At 44.3% G+C, this 21,309-nt stretch overlaps 7 protein-coding genes and 1 non-coding gene across 16 annotated transcripts; 2 read left to right on the forward strand and 6 right to left on the reverse strand.

Moving 5' to 3' along the window:
- Nucleotides 1–109: 109 nt before the first annotated feature.
- On the reverse strand, nucleotides 110–3,943 carry CG12402 (uncharacterized protein). Of its 3 annotated transcripts, none has more exons than NM_142078.3 (3): nucleotides 3,351–3,943; nucleotides 1,764–3,055; nucleotides 110–1,700 (listed from the first exon to the last, which is right to left on the reverse strand). In NM_142078.3, the coding sequence occupies exons 1-3, from the start codon at nucleotides 3,435–3,437 to the stop codon at nucleotides 1,181–1,183; spliced, it is 1,899 nt and encodes a 632-aa protein (NP_650335.1). In that variant the 5' UTR covers nucleotides 3,438–3,943; the 3' UTR covers nucleotides 110–1,180. All 3 variants share the same exon structure in this region, with proteins under 3 accessions (NP_650335.1, NP_001262558.1, NP_001303481.1).
- Nucleotides 3,944–4,907: 964 nt separating this feature from the next.
- asRNA:CR44237 (antisense RNA:CR44237) lies at nucleotides 4,908–6,348 on the reverse strand. The gene is made up of 3 exons (NR_074012.1): nucleotides 5,927–6,348; nucleotides 5,460–5,855; nucleotides 4,908–5,360 (listed from the first exon to the last, which is right to left on the reverse strand).
- Nucleotides 5,067–6,445, forward strand: Or88a (Odorant receptor 88a; the record flags this gene model as incomplete). Its single annotated transcript, NM_079624.3, has 4 exons — nucleotides 5,067–5,878; nucleotides 5,938–6,127; nucleotides 6,186–6,341; nucleotides 6,398–6,445. The coding sequence occupies 4 exons, from the start codon at nucleotides 5,067–5,069 to the stop codon at nucleotides 6,443–6,445; spliced, it is 1,206 nt and encodes a 401-aa protein (NP_524348.2).
- A 327-nt stretch (nucleotides 6,446–6,772) lies between these two features.
- Nucleotides 6,773–7,788, reverse strand: CG14357 (uncharacterized protein; the record flags this gene model as incomplete). The annotated part of the gene is made up of 2 exons (NM_142079.2): nucleotides 6,773–7,410; nucleotides 7,467–7,788. 2 exons carry the CDS (start codon nucleotides 7,786–7,788, stop codon nucleotides 6,773–6,775), a joined length of 960 nt encoding a protein of 319 aa, NP_650336.2.
- Nucleotides 7,789–8,072: 284 nt separating this feature from the next.
- On the reverse strand, nucleotides 8,073–14,072 carry Kif19A (Kinesin family member 19A). The gene is made up of 6 exons (NM_206486.3): nucleotides 13,912–14,072; nucleotides 10,739–10,946; nucleotides 9,151–10,582; nucleotides 8,940–9,088; nucleotides 8,535–8,878; nucleotides 8,073–8,461 (listed from the first exon to the last, which is right to left on the reverse strand). Exons 2-6 carry the CDS (start codon nucleotides 10,847–10,849, stop codon nucleotides 8,245–8,247), a joined length of 2,253 nt encoding a protein of 750 aa, NP_996208.1. The 5' UTR covers nucleotides 10,850–10,946; nucleotides 13,912–14,072; the 3' UTR covers nucleotides 8,073–8,244.
- Nucleotides 14,073–14,883: 811 nt separating this feature from the next.
- On the reverse strand, nucleotides 14,884–18,042 carry Abi (Abelson interacting protein). Of its 6 annotated transcripts, NM_001260162.1 has the most exons (7): nucleotides 17,900–18,042; nucleotides 17,368–17,734; nucleotides 16,469–17,091; nucleotides 16,317–16,407; nucleotides 16,233–16,244; nucleotides 15,907–16,094; nucleotides 14,884–15,850 (listed from the first exon to the last, which is right to left on the reverse strand). In NM_001260162.1, the coding sequence occupies exons 2-7, from the start codon at nucleotides 17,721–17,723 to the stop codon at nucleotides 15,687–15,689; spliced, it is 1,434 nt and encodes a 477-aa protein (NP_001247091.1). In that variant the 5' UTR covers nucleotides 17,724–17,734; nucleotides 17,900–18,042; the 3' UTR covers nucleotides 14,884–15,686. The 6 variants fall into 6 exon arrangements, with proteins under 6 accessions (NP_001247091.1, NP_001247090.1, NP_001262560.1 ...); NM_001260161.1 differs by lacking the exon at nucleotides 16,233–16,244 and having other exon boundaries at nucleotides 16,317–16,404; nucleotides 17,985–18,042; NM_001275631.1 differs by lacking the exon at nucleotides 16,233–16,244 and having other exon boundaries at nucleotides 17,985–18,042.
- A 233-nt stretch (nucleotides 18,043–18,275) lies between these two features.
- Nucleotides 18,276–20,096, forward strand: twf (twinfilin). Its single transcript, NM_142081.4, has 4 exons — nucleotides 18,276–18,358; nucleotides 18,418–18,495; nucleotides 18,597–19,372; nucleotides 19,657–20,096. Exons 1-4 carry the CDS (start codon nucleotides 18,334–18,336, stop codon nucleotides 19,807–19,809), a joined length of 1,032 nt encoding a protein of 343 aa, NP_650338.1. The 5' UTR covers nucleotides 18,276–18,333; the 3' UTR covers nucleotides 19,810–20,096.
- On the reverse strand, nucleotides 19,785–21,170 carry 140up (upstream of RpII140). Of its 2 annotated transcripts, none has more exons than NM_001275632.1 (4): nucleotides 20,926–21,170; nucleotides 20,697–20,862; nucleotides 20,547–20,635; nucleotides 19,785–20,484 (listed from the first exon to the last, which is right to left on the reverse strand). In NM_001275632.1, the coding sequence occupies exons 1-4, from the start codon at nucleotides 21,096–21,098 to the stop codon at nucleotides 20,127–20,129; spliced, it is 786 nt and encodes a 261-aa protein (NP_001262561.1). In that variant the 5' UTR covers nucleotides 21,099–21,170; the 3' UTR covers nucleotides 19,785–20,126. The 2 variants fall into 2 exon arrangements, with proteins under 2 accessions (NP_001262561.1, NP_476951.1); NM_057603.6 differs by having other exon boundaries at nucleotides 20,048–20,484.
- Nucleotides 21,171–21,309: the final 139 nt, after the last annotated feature.

Below are 21,309 nucleotides of genomic sequence, written 5' to 3' on the forward strand. Positions count from 1 at the left end.
CACCGCCACGGAAGTTGTCAACTGCAAAGTTAGGTAGGGCACCACCGGCACTATATTTAATCAAAAAACAATAAAAAAAAAACTTCAAAAAAACAATTGAAAGTTTTATCCATTTATTTAGTATTTATTAGATTTCTTCAAAAGAAGCTGAATATCTTTTATACGTAGAACGCATCTTATGTTAAGTCCTCTACCATCGTTTCGATTAGCATATAACACACGCAAACATTTATTAAATGTTTTAAGTTGATTAAGTAAAGTAAAATTCTTCAAAAGAATATATATTCCAAAAGTTCCGTTCTTTCTTATCGGGAGAGTCTTGCTTCCCTTATACCTAAATCCAACGATTTCTTTTAAAACTTTTCTGAAAACTTCTTACATCTATGAATTAAAATATATCATATATTGGTTGGTTAGATTTGAACATCCCACTTATTCTAACAGCCTCTTTTCGCAACTCGTTCCTTGAATATGTTTATCAACCGTATAGTTATGCTACGTAAGATATAAAAATTGTAGACACACTCTGATTAATATATTGACTTGAACAACACTCAAAGTATTATTTGTAGATGTATTGTTTCGTTGATTAACCCGATTAATAGGTGTATAGAAATGCAAGCTCCTTGGGCTCCTTCATATGGCCTTAGATTACGTATAAGTAAAGTTTAGGATAAAGTCTTTACTTGTTGGTATTGCTCGATTCTTTGAAATTAAAAGCTCTGCTGACCGTAGTATGATGTTTAAAGATACCTTTAAAATAAATGGTTATATCGTTATTGATGGCAATCGCATGGAGTTTCATGATTGCTTAAAAATTAATGGTTACTCGCTGAAATGTTTAAGTTGGTTTTTGGGTGGGATGAATACTTGTACTTTCTTTTTTGGCTTCTGTTGTTGGCTGATCTTAAAATAGCAATCGGATGGGGCTTTAAAAAAATCTAAGTATCACCTCTAAAGTTTTTTTTCCCAAAGTGTTCAGGGTCTAAAATAATTTCCTAACGGATAAATCAATGTACGTTTGACGCTCAGCTGCCTCTTAATCTAATCGTCTTACGAGCGACTAAACTACGATCTCGATTATCTCGGTCTCATCGTCGTCGAACTCATCATCCTCGTGGTTCCCCCAATCGTTGTGATGGGGTGTGTTTCGGCTCCGTCAGTGGATATACCTCTCCTGCTATAGAAGCACCTGCTTCATTTGTGGTCGCTGCGACTCTAGAATGCGCTGGGCCTGCTCATGATCCATGCCGTCTATGGAGCAGGCGATCAGCTGGACTAGATTGTGTCCATGCGCCAGAATGTGGTGGATCGATTGCAGGGTCAACTTGGTGCAGTTGCTCAGGTTGAGAACTCGCAAACGCTTTAGATTGCTTACTATATTGAGTACAGTCTCATCATCCACTGCCATGCAACTGGACACACAAAGTGCCTCCAGGGATGGACAGTTTTGGGTCAATGCCTCAAATCCCTCTGAAGTGAGACGGTTGCAGTAGCCCAAAGATAGGGCTCGTAGCTCTGGTAATTTCAGCCCAACCATTAGAGAACTATCCGTGACATTGCGACAGCCCCTAAGGTTAAGTTCCTTCAATCCGCGTAGTCGACTTATAGGATAGGGAGTGTCTCCATATCCCATCAGGCCTTGATCCGTAATCTTCATACAGTATTCGATGTTAAGATTTCTCAGTCTTGTCTGGTATCTGTAATAAATAGTATTTGCGTCTCTCAGAACAAGAATGTTTTAAAACTAAAAGAATACTCACTGGCAAATGGTGGCCATTGTGCGATCCGTCACCGCTTGGCGGCAGTTATCCAAACTGAGGCGTCGAAGATTGGGCAGTCGCTCCAGCAGCTGGCACATGGAGCTCTCGTCCAAAAATATGGTTTCCTCCAGATGCAGCTCCTGCAGGCTGTAGTTAATATCGCCGGCCAGCCCTTGAAGCAAACCCGTTCCAGTCAGCTCTCTGCAGTAAGCCATGGTCAGTGCCTCCAACCGACCACTCAGCTGGCGCAGTGCATCAATGCAATTGGCGTTGAGTTGGACACAAAACATTAGATCGAGCACCTTCAGAGTGCTTTGCCACTTGCCAGCTACATAGAGCAGTAATTCGTTGGTTAGCGATAACATTCCGGTCAAATCCAGTTGACGGATTGGTGCTGACTCCGGAACGGCTCTTAGGACAGCTTCCAACAGGACCAGATGACAATTTCCCGAAAGCTTGAGAGTTCGCAGATTGTGCATATTTTCGAACGCTCGGCACCATTCACGCGTATCAATGCCCGGCGAGCAGCTGAAGAATAAATTGACGCACACCAAGGTTTCCGCATGATCCTGTAGGACATCCAGCAGAGCATTTTCGTTGTTCCGCCGGAATTCGAATTGCAGGTGCCGCAGTTGCACCTTGTTCTCCGTTCGTCGCAGCTGCAACAACATTCGCATCTTAAGCACCGCGTCCAAACTCACGCCATCGCATTCGAATCCCACAAGGTGGGAAAACTGCTTCATATCCAGGTCATCCATCGCCGCCAGATGCTGGTCATCCATCGACATAGTCGTGGCAATGGTCAGAACCTTAAGGTTTGGTAACTTGCCATCCAGATTCCGGAAAACAGGAGCATGGCGCACTTGCAGATGCTTCACTTCGTGGCCCACAAGACGCAGAAAGTTCTCCAACTGGCGGCACTGGCGTAGATTTCTTAATTCAATCCGCTCGAAGCTCAAATAGCAATTTCCGCCCTTCGCATGCTTGTGGATCGCCTCCAGGTTGTGTTGCGTCACTATCACCTTCCCTTTCTCCATGAATCGACGACGATGAACCAGATCACGGCACCGCCAGGACACCATCCGCAATTGCAGCAGGTCATTGTACGAAAGGTAGGACATGATCTCTAGCCACATCTCGTTAGGCAGCAGTTCGATGGCGGCTTTGGAGGAACCCTCCTTATCCTTATCCGAGTCCAACTTTTCCGGGGTTGGAGGCGGTGTCGGTGGCGCCGCAATGGAACGGGCGATGGCCAGCAGGGGATTCAAGTTCAACTCCATTCTGTTGGGGGTCTATAAAGGAAAAAGGGCTTTCGTCAAATAATATTTATATTATATTAAACGAAGTTATAGTAAATATTATTTGACAATACTCCTAGATCTGACTTTATATCATTCGAATTTTTACTTAACCATGATAATAACGAATAGGTTATCTCAAGCGATCCTCCCTCGTAAAGGTTCGATGCACCTGACCACCTGTTCTGGGGCCGGCTCAGTTTGGTTGCCAAGGTTAAGTGCGTTTTTCCACCTTCTTCTCTTAGCCACCCTTTCAGAATTTTCCGAAATGTGTACACAAACAACTCACCTGAGCGTAGCTGCAGCTCAGCCTCTCGAAAAGCCTCTTTTCACGGCGCTGACTCGGTTTTCCACTCGTTATCAGACTATTCCCCATGCAGCAACTCAATTCAATCTCAACCTTCTTTCCGATGAAGTCACTGAATTTTTTGAGTATTTTCTTTCAGAGTTTTGGTTACAACCTTGCCATGGATTGTCAAAAATGTTATTAATTGCTTACATATGTATTGTGGGAACTTGTTTTAACATAATATGTGCTGTCTATACGTTATTGCGCTATTATTCTGGCTCGAATTATTACATATTTTGTAATTATTTCAAACTTTAAGCGGTTATAATTAAAACTCTGTTATATGTATTGTCTGTAAACACATTTCATTGCTGTTTGGCACAATTTATCCCTTTGTTTTCTTTTTTTTTATTAAATGCTGTATGCATTGCGTTCTTTCCTTGATTTGCGTATTTGTGCGATTGTACGATTGAATTTTCTTTGACTTTAGCTGCCTACTAACACTCTCGGTAATTGTGAATGATATAAACAAATTTTCAATTAATTTCAGCGATTTTCTTTTCCAATTCGACAGCAACCTGCTGCCGCCGCTGGTCGGGTTACAAAATCCAAATGCGAACGGAAAACAAACTTCTCACAGCTGTGTATCTGTATTTAATGACGAAAACCGCTCGTCCAGGGCCGCAGATAAATTTCCAGATACTTTTCACATGCAGATACTTCTGCGTATTTAACACGCATGCTCTCTCAATTTTATTTCTCTCTGGAGAGCCCTTTCTCTCTCGATTTGTTTATGTTTGCCGCCGTTTGTGTGACCCACATAAAGAAAGAAGCAAAAACAAAAACGCCAGATAAGGGGCGGCCTTGATTTTGGTGTGCGTAAAGAGAGGGGAGGGTGCATGCATTTGGACAATAAGATAGCTAGAGAGCGGAGAGCGTTAAGTGTTTGCGTAAACTTACCCCCGTTTTGAGCAGTGCACGCCTCGGACAATATTACGAAATGCACGAGGGGCATCCACTACGCACAAATAATAGCTCAATTTCATGTACAGTCAAGCTTCGCCAACGTGAACTAAAACCATACCAACATATTATTTATGCTACGTTCATCCTATGATTTACCTTTAATTATATTATAGTATACATTTTATATTTTTGAGCCATTAAAAAAACATTTTTTTATTTTCATTAGCTTAATTTAGAGTCTTGAATGGAGTTGAACTGAACTTGACTGTTAAAAATATGCAATTAAATCAACACTAGCTGAGCAATTAACCTAAGTAGCAATTAGTATTAGTAACAGCAGGCCTATAATTCTGACAAAATGGTGAGAAAATTAAGCAATTATAAAATAATACTAGATCGCGACAGTGAAATTTAGATAAGTATTTATGTAGGTGTTGTCAGACCTCATAAACTACAAGGTACATATTTTTAATAAAAAAAATATTAAACAAACACATTTAAAAAGAATGAAATACATTATGAAAAAATAGTTCTTAAATAAGACGTTTTACAGACATATTCTCTAAGATACTTTCTACTAACTAGTTATTTGCCTGTAGCTAATTTACTGCGATCATAAAACGTGCAATTTAGAATCCAATCTGGCAGGACCTTATCAATTAGACTCGTAATTATTTAGGATTATTGGCCATATATAGGAAGTTCAGACAGTAGAAGCCATACAGAAAAGTTAAGTGAGTTTAGCAAACCATGAAGCCAACGGAAATCAAAAAACCCTATCGAATGGAGGAGTTTCTGCGTCCGCAGATGTTCCAGGAGGTGGCTCAGATGGTGCATTTCCAGTGGCGGAGAAATCCGGTGGACAACAGCATGGTGAACGCATCCATGGTCCCCTTCTGCTTGTCGGCGTTTCTTAATGTCCTGTTTTTCGGCTGCAATGGTTGGGACATCATAGGACATTTTTGGCTGGGACATCCTGCCAACCAGAATCCGCCCGTGCTTAGCATCACCATTTACTTCTCGATCAGGGGATTGATGCTATACCTGAAACGAAAGGAAATCGTTGAGTTTGTTAACGACTTGGATCGGGAGTGTCCGCGGGACTTGGTCAGCCAGTTGGACATGCAAATGGATGAGACGTACCGAAACTTTTGGCAGCGCTATCGCTTCATCCGTATCTACTCCCATTTGGGTGGTCCGATGTTCTGCGTTGTGCCATTAGCTCTATTCCTCCTGACCCACGAGGGTAAAGATACTCCTGTTGCCCAGCACGAGCAGCTCCTTGGAGGATGGCTGCCATGCGGTGTGCGAAAGGACCCAAATTTCTACCTTTTAGTCTGGTCCTTCGACCTGATGTGCACCACTTGCGGCGTCTCCTTTTTCGTTACCTTCGACAACCTATTCAATGTGATGCAGGGACATTTGGTCATGCATTTGGGCCATCTTGCTCGCCAGTTTTCGGCCATCGATCCTCGACAGAGTTTGACCGATGAGAAGCGATTCTTTGTGGATCTTAGGTTATTAGTTCAGAGGCAGCAGCTTCTTAATGGATTGTGCAGAAAGTAAGTAATGAAAAGAATTCATTTAAATTATTCTAATTATATATTTACCAATATCGAAGATACAACGACATCTTTAAAGTGGCCTTCCTGGTGAGCAATTTTGTAGGCGCCGGTTCCCTCTGCTTCTACCTCTTTATGCTCTCGGAGACATCAGATGTCCTTATCATCGCCCAGTATATATTACCCACTTTGGTCCTGGTGGGCTTCACATTTGAGATTTGTCTACGGGGAACCCAACTGGAAAAGGCGGTGAGTTCTTTTTGATAAGTCCACAATGCACAAATAATGCAACATTACAAATTTACAGTCGGAGGGACTGGAATCGTCGTTGCGAAGCCAGGAATGGTATTTGGGAAGTAGGCGGTACCGGAAGTTCTATTTGCTCTGGACGCAATATTGCCAGCGAACACAGCAACTGGGCGCCTTTGGGCTAATCCAAGTCAATATGGTGCACTTCACTGAAGTAAGTCAAATTAGAACGGAATAAATATATCTGATGGTACAAGTTTTGACTTACAGATAATGCAGCTGGCCTATAGACTCTTCACTTTTCTCAAATCTCATTAAAAGGATTGATCTTTTATTTGTTTTCTGCTTGCCTTTATGTGACAGTATAAATTAGTTTATCAAGTTCACATATGTATGACAAATTAAATACACTTCCTGGTTGTAAACAGTATATGCTATGACTTACGCACTTTAGGCTTAAAAATATATGTAGCTTGTTTTTAAACGTTGTTGAATGATAACATCGCGGATCGTGATCTTCACGATTCCGTAAAGTAGAAAACAAAGTAAACTTCGAACTTACATACGCTGCAGCTTAAAAATGCTCATGATATATAAAAAAAAAAAAGTAATTCATAATTTTAAATAGAGAAAAACTGGTCTTCCTTAGTTGCTGCAATGTTTTAAAGAAGCGCAAAGGGATTGGTGGTATCTTAAGACATGCAGAAAGAAACATGTAGCAGAGTGTCCAGTAACACTTAATGATTTTGTGGACTTGTAGGGGCATCCCTGGCACTTGTAAGGCTTCGGTTCCTGCTGACAGATGGCCATGTGAGCGTTGTACTCCACCTGGTTGGCCTTGGTGTTCAGGCAGTAAGGGCACTTAAATTTCCTTATTTTCGGTAGCAATGGAACGTTTTTCGGATCATTTATATCATTTTGAAAAGATTTGATGCAACTAGGACACATTTGAAATACAAATGGGGTCTGCTCCGAAATGGCACACTCCTTCGATGATCCCTTATCGTGTTGCGAAGATTTGTAGATCGATTTTAATACCGTGTTCAAAGCAAGTTCTTTTGGCGAATTTCCGCTGGGTTCTCCGAATTCCAGAGAACGTTTTAGTGGTTTGTTTGGTGAAACTGTACATTCCATTGATGAAACATCACGTGATTCGTTGCACTCCTTTGGCAAGTCTGCAAATTTCGTAATTTCCTCAGGGCATAAAACTAAACTACTTGATGCACTCAGGTCCAATGGTGTTTCTAGTGATTCCTGGTCAGGCAAATTCATTTCATTGGATTCTAAATTCAGCACACGTGGTAAATCATTTCTTTGATTGGTATTGCATAAATCTTACCCACGTGTTCCTTCAGCTCATTTTCTTTGCTCAACTTGCAGGTGCTCATGCAGTTGATCAGGGTTCCGTAATTGATCAAATGGTTGATTTGAAGGAGTGCCGAGTTGCAGGGGCACTTGTGGAGCATCAAAGTTCCGTAGTTGATAAAGGTTTTTATCTTTAGTGTTGGTGGATAGGCATTTCCCTTGCATCTGCCTGTCCTCATCAATCCGTAATTGGTCACGTTATCCGTATTCAGCAATTGTAAGTCGTTTCCCGATTTACTCCTGCACTGGCATTTCCGATCGAATATAACTCCGTGGTTTGAAATTGTGCTCGACATAACGATTTCCTTTTAATTTCGCAGAATTGTACAGTTTCGTAAAGTTGAAAAGCAATAAGTTTCGATATCGATTGTTACCAGAGCTGCCGTTCGTTTAGCGCGTGTTCGATTCGCACATCGCGTTCGATTTTAAAAGCTTGATGTCTACCCAGTGTTGGACAATCTCTAAATTTAATGGTAATAAGGCATTTAACCATTTAATAACTATAGTTCAAAACAAAAATTGAGTTTTTCAGCTAATTCAAAGCTGAATCAATATTTATATTTTAAAAATTTGTTAGGTCCTTAAAGCTTACATTTTTATTGGATATATGCATAACATATTTAAGTGCCTGGGATGGAAAGATATAACACAATGAGTAAATTGAGCAGACATTCGAATCCTCTTCCTAAGAATCCTAGGCCTTAATTACAACTATTCCTGAGCACCTTCCATTCCACTAGTGACCGTCAATCCTACGGATGTGGATGTGGATTCCTGGCCACCCTTAACGAAGGTCGACGTGATCCTCCGGCTGGAACATTCGCACTTGTAGCTGCGGAAAGCCGGGGCAGACGCGGATTGACAGGTGGGCCCATGACTCGGTCGACAGGATCCATTTGGTTGTCGATTTGAGGCAGGGGCGAGGCCGGCGACCACTCTGAACTGGAACTGGAGCCGGGTGAGTCAGATCTTTGGGCAAATGTGACAATTTAATAACTTCTTCTCGGATCAATATTGTAGTTATCCCAAAATGAATCCTTACCCCGCAGTATAGATGGGCGGTAGTTTCCGTTCATAGTTGCTGGTGCTGGGTGTTACCACGCCAGCATGTATCTCCTGCTGGTAAAGCCCATAAAGCTCACGCAACTCATCCGGCAGATCCACGTTGCCCTCTTCGATGAGCCTTCTCTGGGAGCTGATGATGTCCTCGCAGAGGCGTCGCTGTCTTTCTGCCCTAAGCAGTTGAAGATCACGCCTGCGCAGCTCCGCCTGGCGAGCCAGCCGCTCCGCCTGCAGCGATACCTTGTCCGCCTCCAACTCGTGGACACGGCAGAGGAGTGCTAGCAGTTCGCGTTCCTCGTCACTGCTAATGCGCTCCGGAAGTTCCTGTTCGGAAAGGAAGATACTATTGCCCACAAATGGATAAATGCACCCCACTAAGACTCACATCCTCCAGTTTGACTCCTTTCTGACGGCATTGCTCCAGCTCGTGCTCCGTCCTCTCGCGGATTTCCTTGTAGCGGCGGGTCTCCTTCTCTATAGCCGCCAGTTCTCCCCAGGCATTTTTCAAAGCCACCGATCCTTCTGATTCAATGTCTGCGGAAAAACAAACCAAATATGATGATTTCGTGATCAGTAATATGTGGGAGAAAACACACCGTCATCGCCCATTGCATCATATAGTTTTCCAATGCGTCCTTGCCAGTGGGAGATAATCATATGCTGCCGCTCAGCGTCCAGTTCCAAGCCCAGTAGATGGCTCTCGGCCTCGAGGAGTTTCCTGCGCAGTTTCATCTGCTGCTTGAAGGTGAGAACAATCTGTTCGCGCAGGTAACGGAGTTCGGTCTTGCGCTGTTCGTCCTGTTCCTGGACAGCTTCCGATCCAGCTCCAGATCCAGCGGTCCCAGCAGAGCCTGAAGCTGCTGCGGCTGCCGCTGCTGCAGCTGCTCCACTCCGAGGCCTTTCGGTTAGCATCTTGGTGCGCAGACGTGATACTTCATCGCGCAGCTCCGAAACGAGACTTTGGTAGTGTTTGGTGGGAAAGTCCTTGAACTCATCGATGTACACGGAGTTTTGGAGCTTGGTAGTGATGCTATTAGCTCGGTCGGCGTAAACCAGAGTGTTCTTGGTCTCATCGCGGTGCTTACTTTCCGGTGCAACATGGGCAATCATTACGGTCTTGCAGCGACCACTCAGCGCCTCCTTGAGCAGCCTGGTTAGCTTGGAGTCCCGGTAGTTGACATACCTGGCACCGCCGGATAGTCCGTTGATAACGTTGCCCAGTGCCAGCAAGCTTCGATTTATGTGGGCACCTTCCTGCAATCGTTTACCCCTATTCTTTGTTTTCTTAGCCCGCTCCGATCCGGCCAGATCGGTGAGAAAGAGTCGTCCTTGCTTGGTGCCCAACGGCGTCCTTGCCTGAACCATAATACTCAAAAGGGCGTGACTGCGTGAGGAAGTTTGATTCGCGGCCGTCGGCTCCATGGTCCTGGCCTTGTTTCCCTTGAGCAACAGACTTACAACCTCCTTTCTGCTGGAAGTGGTAATCTCCGAGAGACCAGCCACGGTGATGCGCTGGCCACGATGATCCTCTCGCAGCTCCAAGGGTCCTCCAGGATTAAGGAGATCCCTTATGAGCTCGTTGTATATCTCCAGGTAGGATATGGAAACGCGACACGAATACGCCTCCGCTGACTCGATGTGACTGAATATATCTTCTATGGCGCGCACCATTAGCCCGATGTCCTGGCTGCTCACGTCTGTGGAATCACAGGATGCTGTGGGTGGGGCACGATCGCTGGTCTGCGGTTTTTTGCGCGGCACAGGTCCCAGCATGGTGTGCGTCTTTCCGGATCCAGTGGCTCCATAGGCGAAAACGGCCGCATTCAGACCGTTAAGGACATCTCTGACTAAAGGAGCCGTAGTCGTTTTGTAAACCTGCTCCTGGCTATCGTTCTCCCGGAATACATGATCGTACGAATACTGCCGTGGACGACTCTTTCCGCCATCATCGTACAGAAGTGATCCGCCGGAGATGACTTCGATGCAGCGTTCCGTGGCCTCCATACTGGGTCGAACCCGAACTGCAACCTAAAGAAGATTAGGAAGTTATTATTACGTACTAAAGCAACTGATTAAAAAAAAGGAAGAACTTCTTATCCCATCATATCTTCAATTGTAATATTAAATTCTAAATTTAAGTAATTGTTTCTGAAATAGTATATTCTCCATAGAGTATATACTCACCACTAATCTCTCCTCCTGCGCCGGTTGAGCTGTAGCAATGGATCGTCCTTGGGAGGAGTTGCTGCCTCCACTGCTGCCCGACCAGCTGCTCGCTCCAGCACTGGTCGCCATCACTGCGATCCTTCAGATAAATGGCAAATAGCAATGGATATGTGGGTGGGTAGTCCTTGTGCAGCCACGTGCCGCCTGGCCTGGTTGATGACCTGACCTGGACAGGACCATTACAAATCGTGTCAATTTGTTGTCAACAATCGTAAAACTGCCATCAGCGCGGGAAACACCCAACGAACTCCTAATGGACTTGTGAATTTGCGCGCCAAGGTCTCGCCTCTTTACAGGGAATTTCTCTGTGAAGGAGGGTCCTTGGAGTCCCATGGCTCTTGTTTACCTGTGGCCCAAAGAACTCAAGGAGCTAAAGGAGCTGGCGTGGGCCATAAATCAAGCCGTGAACTTGAACACCCAAAAAGTGCCTGCGTGTCTCCGCATGCAAATCAAATGGAGCAGTTCGATGGTCATCGAGAGGGTACTGTACCTGAACTGGGAACCCTGAAGTCCTCAAGAGTCTATTAACCTTCAAGGGTTCAGATTATGGATCAAAATTCCAATAAAAAGGTGATGGATCTCTAAAAAAAATAATGTTGCCCACAATACTAAACACAATTTTACCTATATTACAAGACTTCCAATATTTCTAATCATATGTTTCAAATCATATATGGATTCTTGAAAGTTCCAGCCAATTTTTTCTTTTTCGCATGGTGTTGTCCATAAAATTGAAGTGCATAAAATTCAAATTAAATGAAAGTGTTGCCGGAAATAGAAGTGTCAATCCATTCACGCTAATCCATAATCTTTGTCCGTGTGCCAAACATGTTGTGACCTCTGAACCCAAACACCCAACACCTGTCACTCACTATAAAGGAAAACTTCCATAGCCCCGCAGCCAACTGTCGCTTCCCCAAAGCCATAATTAATTTCATTTGCCTAAGAGCTGGTCAATTATAAAACGTGGGACTTATTGAGTGCCAACGGTTTGGATTATTCATTTTAATTCCATGTTCCCATTCAGGTGCCATGAATTTGTGATGGAACAGCCCATAACAAAAAGACCAAGCTTCCGCGGCACTTGCTCCTCAAATATGTACACAAATTACAGGCCTTGAATGTCAACAGAGATGGGCGTTCGAATTGAGTGATGGGGTGTCATTCGATACACTGGGAAAAATTATAACAGCGATCGCTTGAAATGTATAGATATGTTATAGGCTGTTATAGGAACTCATTGGGAAAATATGCACTTATTTATATATAAATTTTTTTGTTCTATTTGAGGTTCTGTAAAATTCCCACTAATTTCCATTAAATGAAGTGCATAAAGTCTTAATATATTTTAGATCATAGGGAATTAACTTATTTCCGAATGGAATATATAATTTATTTGTTATGATAATTCGGTGCCTATTTCGAAGGCAGTTAATTTGATAATGCCGAAAATCGATTTGAGCACTTTAATTGAGCGCCCATTAATGGGTGGTGCAATTGAGTCCGATTTAAACCACCACCCACGAGGAGACCTCAACACTTTTGCCAGTTCTTGTTTCGAATTCCACTACGACGGTCTTTTGGTCGTTTATTGAATTTGTGTAAATTGCCGGCAGACACGACACGAAGGCAAGTGGACAGGACTTCTGAATCAACTGGATGTGGGGCGGCATGTGGTTGGCATTCCGAATGGTTTGTGGTGGGCTATTCGACTGGGTGGTTAAGTAGTGCAGTGGTTCGGTGGCTCAGTGACTTTGTCTTCGGTTGTTGTCGCACGTCGACTGTTAATGTTTTTAATGCTTTGGTGTTCCATGCTTTGATTTGCCGGCTAGTGAACCCCATGGGGGAGTTGGAGCCACGTGGAGGTGTGGCATTGTGTGGCCAGCGCATGGTGGTCTGCTTAGAGCTCATTAGTGGCGCTTAGGGGGAGAATTGGGGCAGTTGGGTCGGGAGTAATGGAGTAGCGCATATGAATTGAAGCTTTGAAAGGCGTTTTTCGAGGGAAAGTCCCGATTCGGTGGGAAAGGGTAGCTGGAAAAGTCCTATAACTCCAAGCACGGCTAAGTAATAACACGTGTGACAGACTCTTTATGGCTAATGAGTTTGCTTTTCGATCCAGGACAGTCTAGTGAGTGATAAAGAACACATACCTTTTAACTCACTCGCGACAATGGCCATCGACCAAAAGGAATCCAAATAAACATACCCATCGATGGGGATCTGAATAAAACAAAAGACCCGTAAGCTTTGACAAATGGTTATAGTTATTTTCTATACGTTCGATATGAAAACGAGGTCACAAAATAATACCACTGCTCATTAAAGTTGTTATTCAAGTGCTTGATGTATTATAATTCCATATGGTTATGGTATTTATAATCTTCATAATTGGAAAAATCAATTGCAGTGCAATCCAATCTTATATTAACCATATTTACATATTAAGTTCATATTAAAAGGAATTCTGAATTCCAAAACAAAGAGTCTTGTTAGATAAGCAAAAATTATGAGTATTTCCCTATTAAATCCTGCCAAGCTAACAAAGCCCGAGAAAGGCAAACCCCATAATGCCAGAGTGTAATTACCCACCAGGAGCATTGCGTATACGCAGTGGTGGTGATTGATGGCTTTTTTGACCTGGAGACGACTTAATTACCCAAAGCCATTTCCCTTGGCACACACTTGCCGGGTTTATTTTTAGTGGCCCATTAAGCTGAGTGACCAGCCCCCAATATGCATCCAAGGTGACGTCATTTTTGTAGTGGACTTTGAATGCAAGTGCAAAACTTTTAACCTTCACGGGGTTTTCCAAATTAGCGCGTCTCGAGTTTCGAGAAAGTTGTGCGTGTCACGAAACTTTGAGAATTTCGACATTAAGTGGGCCAACTTGTCCGCATTGACGAGGCAGGCGAATTCTTTACGCCATAAACAAAGTGGCCAGTGGCCCCAATCCTGACATGGAATAATGTAATATTTTACACTTGGCCAGCAAGTAAATCCGGCACCAAGTAGGTCAATTAAATGCGGTGCCCGCAGAGAGGAGCCACCCCAATCTCGGCTTACATTTCGATTATGTAAAACACACAAATGATAAAAACTTTTCAAGCACCTCTGCATCGCGGTTCACTTACAAATAGTTTTGTATTGCACTTTATCCGCTCGGAAAACTATTCCGGACACGCCACTCGCCAAAAAAAGAGGCTTAAAGTCAAAACACACCGGAAACACTGGGTCGCCAAGAACGTTGTGGAGTAGAATCCGAAATGAAAGCGACTTGTGGAACCATTCGCGTCGACGTACCAAACTCAACTGAAGCGTCCGACTCGGCCTGGTCAGAAAATAACGAAATTATAGGCATGTCCAGGGGGTTTGGAATGGATTCCAGGTTGGGTGCCTGCTGGGTGGGCGGTGTTTCGACTCCTGGCACGGCACAATCAACCAACTATTGTTGTTGCCACGTTTTTTTACTATGGCATTGTTCAAATGCTAATGCGCCATTTTGCATACATTCCTGGCGGGTTCCACCTGCCGCTGGCCAGTTGTGGGTTAAAGTAGTCGTTCAAAGAGTCCGTCTTCAAGCTGTTCAGGTCCACTCCAATAATTGTTCACAAATAAAGGTATTTCCATATTTATGTATGTATAGTTGAGGGGCCCAAAAAGTGGGCAACAATTTAGCACATTTTATGCAAATCATGCCAGCACTCCACTTTTTTCTGGCATTTCCGCCACGTCAACTCCTCGAAACCTGATAATAAATTTAGCAAATGGGTAAAAAACCTTCCACATATCACCACGAAAGCATTAATTTACCCGGAGCCGAGTTATGGAAAAGTTTTCCGGGACGAGACATTGAATTGAAATCGGTTTGTAGAGCAAAGTGTCGATTATAATGGATTGATTGACTGACTGAATGACCCCAATGAGTGTTGGCATTTGCAAATATTTCAAGCCTTCCATCACACGACTTGAAATTTGCATTTGAGATTTCGAATTTGAATTTGGCAGGCCACAGAGCCTTGCCCCAATTACGGATTTTTACTGACATCCGGGGCTCGACTCACGAGAAGGTCAGCGCAAATTACACGGTCATAGAACAAGGGCTTGCGGTTTAGTAATTGAAATTTTTATTAGCTATTATTTTTACCATATAGAGCGTATGTGTACTTGTATTGTTTAATTTAATTTGATTCCTTTGCTGGCAATTCCATTTTAACTAAACGTTCGCAAAAAAAAGACATCGTTGCGGTTCGTAAAAGTATAAACAAAAGTTCCAACTGGCCAATACTTAAGTATTAAATGCTAACTGAAATTTATATAACCTACAGTATTGCTGGGGGCATAGGTTCGGGTAGTATTGGTGTATAATAGCCGGGCATATCAAAGCGCAAGGCAAACAGAAATCGCTTGATAAAACTGTGAGCAAATATTTAAAGTATTTGGATTGGCGGCAGGAGCAGGACAGAATTCGTCTACGGTTGTGGAACAGTTTTATAATATCGCATAAGTTATTCACGGGTATCCGGTTTCACTTTCCCCTTCTTGCATCGTTTTCGGCTACTAAAGTGTAAATAGTTTTAGTTGGGCAGCAAGCGGTATCCCTAGCCCGTGGATTCTGTGTGTTTGTGTGCTCGTTTATATTAGACTAAATGCGGTTGGCTGATGCTAATGGAATTCGCTTTCTCTGGCCTGCTGTGCTTGTGTAGGTGTGTAATTGTATAATTGTCCTTATTAATATGCTCAAAATCTTATCGTCATTGTCAGCTGAGTCTGTTGCGGTCCTCAGTCTAACTCTCCGATAACTGAATTGAAATTTTTTGGAGCTCTTGAGAAGCAGCAGAGGACTGGAACAGACCAGATGATGCAGATTATTGTAATGGTTGGCATGTTTAGAATATCGATGCGAGGCTTAGACACAAGGCTCTACGTAGTTGCCCGGAAACAGACCGGTAACACCATCCATGACGCCCTCCCACCAGCCGTCGTCGTTTTTCTTGAGCACGTACAGCACTGAGCTTTCCTGGAAGCTCAGCTCGTCGTCCTTGTCGGCATAGTAGTCGTAAATGGCTACCACTGGAATGTTTGTAAGAATTAGTAAGGTATATTGTTAGTTGCTCCAATCAGCCTACCCTTCTCAATGAAGTTCTTGGGCACCCAGCCGGGTAAGTTCTGATCCTCGGGCACTATGGGCGCCAGCTGCGGTCCCGTCGATGTGCGTGGTCGTCCGAAGTCTTGATGCTCATCCTCCGGCGGCGGCGGAGGTGGCAAGGGAGGCGACTGTGAGCCGGGACGAGCGAAGTTCAAGCTGAAGTGATTCCTTTGGAAAAATACGCGTTTAATATACAAGATAACATATGAATTTCATGGAGTTATACACAGTACAAACACGAAAACCTAGTATAACTTTTTTTAGCTGAGTATAACCCTATGATAAACAGAGAAACATGCAATTTACCTATTTGGATTCCTGGATTTGCACAGAGAACAATAAATAGGTTATATTTACACAAAGAAGGGATTGCATTTTCCAGAAACTTACCTGTTGATATTGCGTCCCAAAGTGTGCATGCCAATGTGACTCTGCTCGGTCATCTCGTGCTGCGAAACCGTAAGTGGTGAAGGAGGAGCTGCTACGAATTGCAAACCGCATTATTAGTATTGAGCTATTGCAGAATAATCAAATTAACTCACGTGGCATGCTGCTGCGATCGTCGTACGTAGTGGGCGGCGGTGGTGGCAGCGATTGCATCATGCCCGCGGAGGGCAGGTTTACATGTGTGGCTATCTGCTGGCTGGGTGGCATCGGAAGTGCACTGTAGCCAGCAGCTCGTTCATTGCCCGCCGCTCCGCCGCCTGTGGTGGTGGTAGTCATCGTTGAAGAAGCCGTCGACATTCGCTTTGGATGCCCAATAGGATAGTTGGGAGCGTAGTGCGATGGCACCTGTGGTGGATTGACCACAGGCGGAGTGCGGTACTCCCGCGAACTCTTGCCCAGTGTCCCGGTATTGCTGACCGACTTGCCCAGTGTGCCAGTGTTCCCAGCTCGCGACATCTGCGGCGGAGTTGGGGGCTTCGTGGTTGGCGGAGGTCCCACCGACGGCGGCAATAAGGATTGCACGGACCCATGGCTGGAGCCCCGATGTTTCTGTCGCACCTGCGAGTGCTGGGCCGAGTTAATGCCGTGGCCAATCTCGTCCAACATCGAGTAGTCGATGGGCTTGCGCACATACTTGATGGGCTTCTCCGGATTGATGGGCGCCACGATCTTAAACTGGCGCGAGCTCACCTTGTTAGCCGTAAGCACGCCAATCTCTCTGAGAAAAGACAATGAAGATAATCAAAAATAATTAATACAAATAAAGTGAATTGAAAAAACTAAATAGTTATGTAGGAAAAGAATGAAGAAAGAGACGTTCAGTCTTATCAGCACGTCTGACGACGCATGTATGAATGTACATTTCTTCTCTATGAAGCTTTTATCACCGATGAGTCGTACTTACAGACAAAAATGTTCATTCCGTATTCTTTGTCGTTTTAAAATATGCATATCCCCTTTTCCTATTCTAGTTTAAGCAATTTGTTGTTCTTACCTCCTGGCCACCTTCTCCTTGTGGATATGCACCGTCTGGGCGATGTGGTTCATCTGGGACTCCATCTCGCCGAGCTGCTGGGCCTGAAGCTCGAGGAGCTGCATGTAGCTATAGGCGAGCGTGTTAATCTGGTAGGCCACGCTGGCCAGCGACTGGGTGGTGTAGTTCTTGGTGGCCTCCAGGGCCGCCTTCTTGTTGTCCGCGCGGTAGTAGGTGTCCTCGCAGTAGTCGGCCACCCGCTCCAGGTTCGTGTAGCTGTCCCGCAGACTCTGGCGGCCATCGGGGATCTCGGTGCGTATCAGAGAGGCTAGTTCGTCCATGATGTTCTCGCTGGCCATGGGGGTTTCGGTCAACATGGGTGTGGATGCTGCGGGCAAACGGGAAACGAAAACCCAATTAAATTCCTCGCTTTTCCGCACTTTTCACGCCCGTAAACATTTGGGGCGTGGGCTGGCCTCTGCCGACGTCGACGCCCAGCTGCTCCAGTTGATCGCTGGAGCGGTTTAATCGGACGAATCTCGCGTGCACTCACTTTATTGACTATGCGATTGCACAACAGATGCTTTTCCGGGCTAGTTGCTACGTTTTAAATGCAGTTAAATGCAGTTTTTCATTACATTTTCCGTGAAAAAAGAAAGAACGCTGGCCTGTGCTGCAAAGTACTGGAGCTTGAAGAATTTTTCAACACTGTATCAGTGCAGACACATTTGGTATTATTTTTGAAATGTATGTTCTATAAAACAGAGTGTTAAAAATTTTCCCAAAATTTAGTTATAAAAATAGCATTACAGTATCTTTTTAATTAATAATTCTTTTTTTTTTACACATTTAAAGCCGCTTTGAAGTGATTGCCAATCAGAATCGGTACATATTTCCCGGTTTAGTATTTCCCTACTCGCGCTTTGCGGTCACACTGGTTGTGAGTAATATATTTTTTCGGCAATATTAATTTTAGCTGTTGTCCAAATGTCTCACCAAACGGGTATCCGAGGTTTGTTATCTTTGGGAACCACCTAATCCGCATCCTTAGAACACCCTTTGTATTTTCAGCCAACGAGCAGCTGGCCAAGGTGTTCGGCAAAGCGAAGAATGGTAAATTTCGCGTGATAAAAGTTTCGATCGAGAATGGTGAGTGGATTTAATCCAGAAACGTATATACACAAGATATATACTAGGCATACGATTTGATAACGAACCCGCATCCGTTTTCACCCCGCCCCAAATTACAGAGCAGCTTAGTTGCGGCGCCACGGCGGAGACGAAAAAGGATTGGGAGCGCGACTACGACAAGCTTATAGGTCCCCTACTGGAAAAGGATGTGCCCTGCTATATTCTCTATCGCCTGGACGCCAAGATCCCGCTGGGCTACAGTTGGCTACTTATCAGCTGGACGCCGGACACGGCCAGCATCCGACAGAAGATGGTATACGCTTCCACGAAGGCCACGTTGAAAACGGAGTTCGGATCAGCATACATCACAGAGGAGCTGCATGCCACCACTCTGGATGAGTGCACGCTGGAGGGCTATCGCCGGCACAAGCAGGATTTCGCAGCCCCAGCTCCATTGACCAGCAGGGAGGAGGAGCTGAAAGAGCTGCGAAAGACAGAGGTTCACACTGAGATCAATACGAATACGCGGCACCAAACTCTGGGTGGGATCAATTGCCCGCTGAGCGAGGCAACCGTGGCTGCCGTTCAGGATTTGGTGCGCGGCAAGCACGACTACCTTCAGTTCCGCATCGATCTGGAGGAGGAACAGATCCATGTTTCGCGTGCGGCCAAAGTGGAGCTCGCCGATCTGCCGAAGCAAGTGCCCGAGGATCATGCACGATACCACCTCTTCCTGTTTCGGCACACGCACGAGGGCGACTACTTTGAGTCGTACGTGTTCGTCTACTCCATGCCTGGATATTCCTGCTCCGTGCGCGAGCGCATGATGTACTCAAGCTGTAAGGCTCCTTTTCTCGACGAGCTCGCGGCCCTTGGCGTGGAGGTTGTTAAGAAGGTGAGTTGATATGAATGCGAGTGGGTGTGGCTGCGCTAATAGCACTAAAGATTAGGGCTATAAAAAGCAAAAGCAGGGTATATATTGTTTGTGATTTATTTATTGCTTTCAAATCGCCACATTCACTATACTTTTGATTCACGATCTCTAGAAATATTTTGAATCATAATTAGGGCGAATGTCTCACTTTTCACTTGAAATAGAAATCTGTAAATCATAAATAATGAGTAATTTTAAATCATACTAAATCTGATTCATGTTTCTAACAACGTTTTACATTTCAGCTTGAAATCGACAGCGGCAGCGAGCTGACCGAAGCCTTCTTGCAGGACGAGCTGCACCCAAAGAAGATTCTACACCGACCGGCTTTTGCCAAGCCCAAGGGGCCACCAAACCGAGGCGCCAAGCGCCTCACGCGTCCCACCGCAGAGGACTAAGTCTGAATCCCGATCCCACCGAGTCAATTCTGTTTATCGCCCTTCTACGTACTGTTTCCTAGCAGAGCATTTAATTTATTGTATCCAATCGTTTATTTCTTTTGTGTTGTGTCTATCCCGTGTCTATATGTGTCCGTACGTCAGTCGATATCTTTAGAGGCACTAGGCATCAACTGAAACATCGCATAGCAGCCGCCAAAGTGGGCTTCCTTAAATGTATTCTTGTCTATGTAACTTTAGATGGACATATATGCAATTTATTTAAATTAAAAAAAGTAACTAAGTTCACACTGGCGTCTTCTTTAAGTCCTCAGGACTCACTTGATCGTGTCCAGCGATACATGTTCGGATGTTTTCTCGTCGTGGGCCTTGAAAAGCTCTGGGTTTTCGTCCTCTGTCAGTTTTTTGAACGCCTGTTGAATGTTTTCGTCGCGATCGAGTCGCCATTTGTACTGCCAGTAGCGAACCTCTTCCATCGAGGTCCCTGATGCTTTCATCAGCAGCAGCGACGTCACACCAGCCACGCCGCCCAAGAAACCTCCAATGATTCCACCTGCCGCCATGCCCCGCAGACCAAGACTCACTTTGTAAAGCGAGCCGGTGATGGAACCAGCGGCCAAGTATTCGTAGATTGAGGATTTTCCACGGTACACCGACATACAAGTGATGATGCCGCTGTAAGGAACACATTTTTGTATCACACAGATACAGATTTGAATTCGTGTTGCTGAACTTACAAGTAGGATGTGGTAAAAAGTCCCACTCGCCAGCCCCATTTGAAGCCGCCTTTGGCAAAGTTGACTGTGAATTGATCTTGCAGCTTTTTCTGTAATTATGATTAAAAACTTGATTATAACATATTTAAATGATAATACGTAGATACCTACCTTGGCATCAAAGTGCGATTTAAATGCTGTGGCCTGGTTGTTCTCCATGAAATTCATGTAGGCCACGCGCGATTGTGTAACTCCGCCGTAAATAGCTCCAATAAGGAATCCTAGGAAGCCGGCCTGGTAAACCGAGTTAAGCTCGGAGGATATGCTGCCAAACTCGCTATTTAAATGTTTATGTACGGTCAGTAGATTTTAGTATAAATGGAATTCTTAGTTTTCCTACTCGATTGTAAACATTTGCTTGAGGCGCTCCAGTCCTGTTTCCTCTGGTGGTTTACTGGCCAGAAAGGCCTTGTATGTTTTGTTTTCCTTATCGACTATTTCATCTGCGGCGCCTTCGAATGTTGGCAGGATGCCTGCGATCAGAAACCGGCGTCCTTTCCACAGAAAATTCATTTTTTAAGCGTGTTAAATAACCAAGTAAAACGAGTACAACAATCTCAGCTGTTTGCCGGTCTGTTAGTGTTGGAAAGTGTGCGTGTCATTGGTGTTGGCAAACTCTCGGTTTAATTGTTTTTAATTTAAATGCGTTTGTTATTAATAAAATTATATTATTATAATAATTTAAGTTACATACTCATTTAGTTGTTCATATATTTTTTTCTTA

This window comes from Drosophila melanogaster, chromosome 3R, assembly GCF_000001215.4.
Source record: "Drosophila melanogaster chromosome 3R".
Classification (NCBI taxonomy): domain Eukaryota; kingdom Metazoa; phylum Arthropoda; class Insecta; order Diptera; family Drosophilidae; genus Drosophila; species Drosophila melanogaster.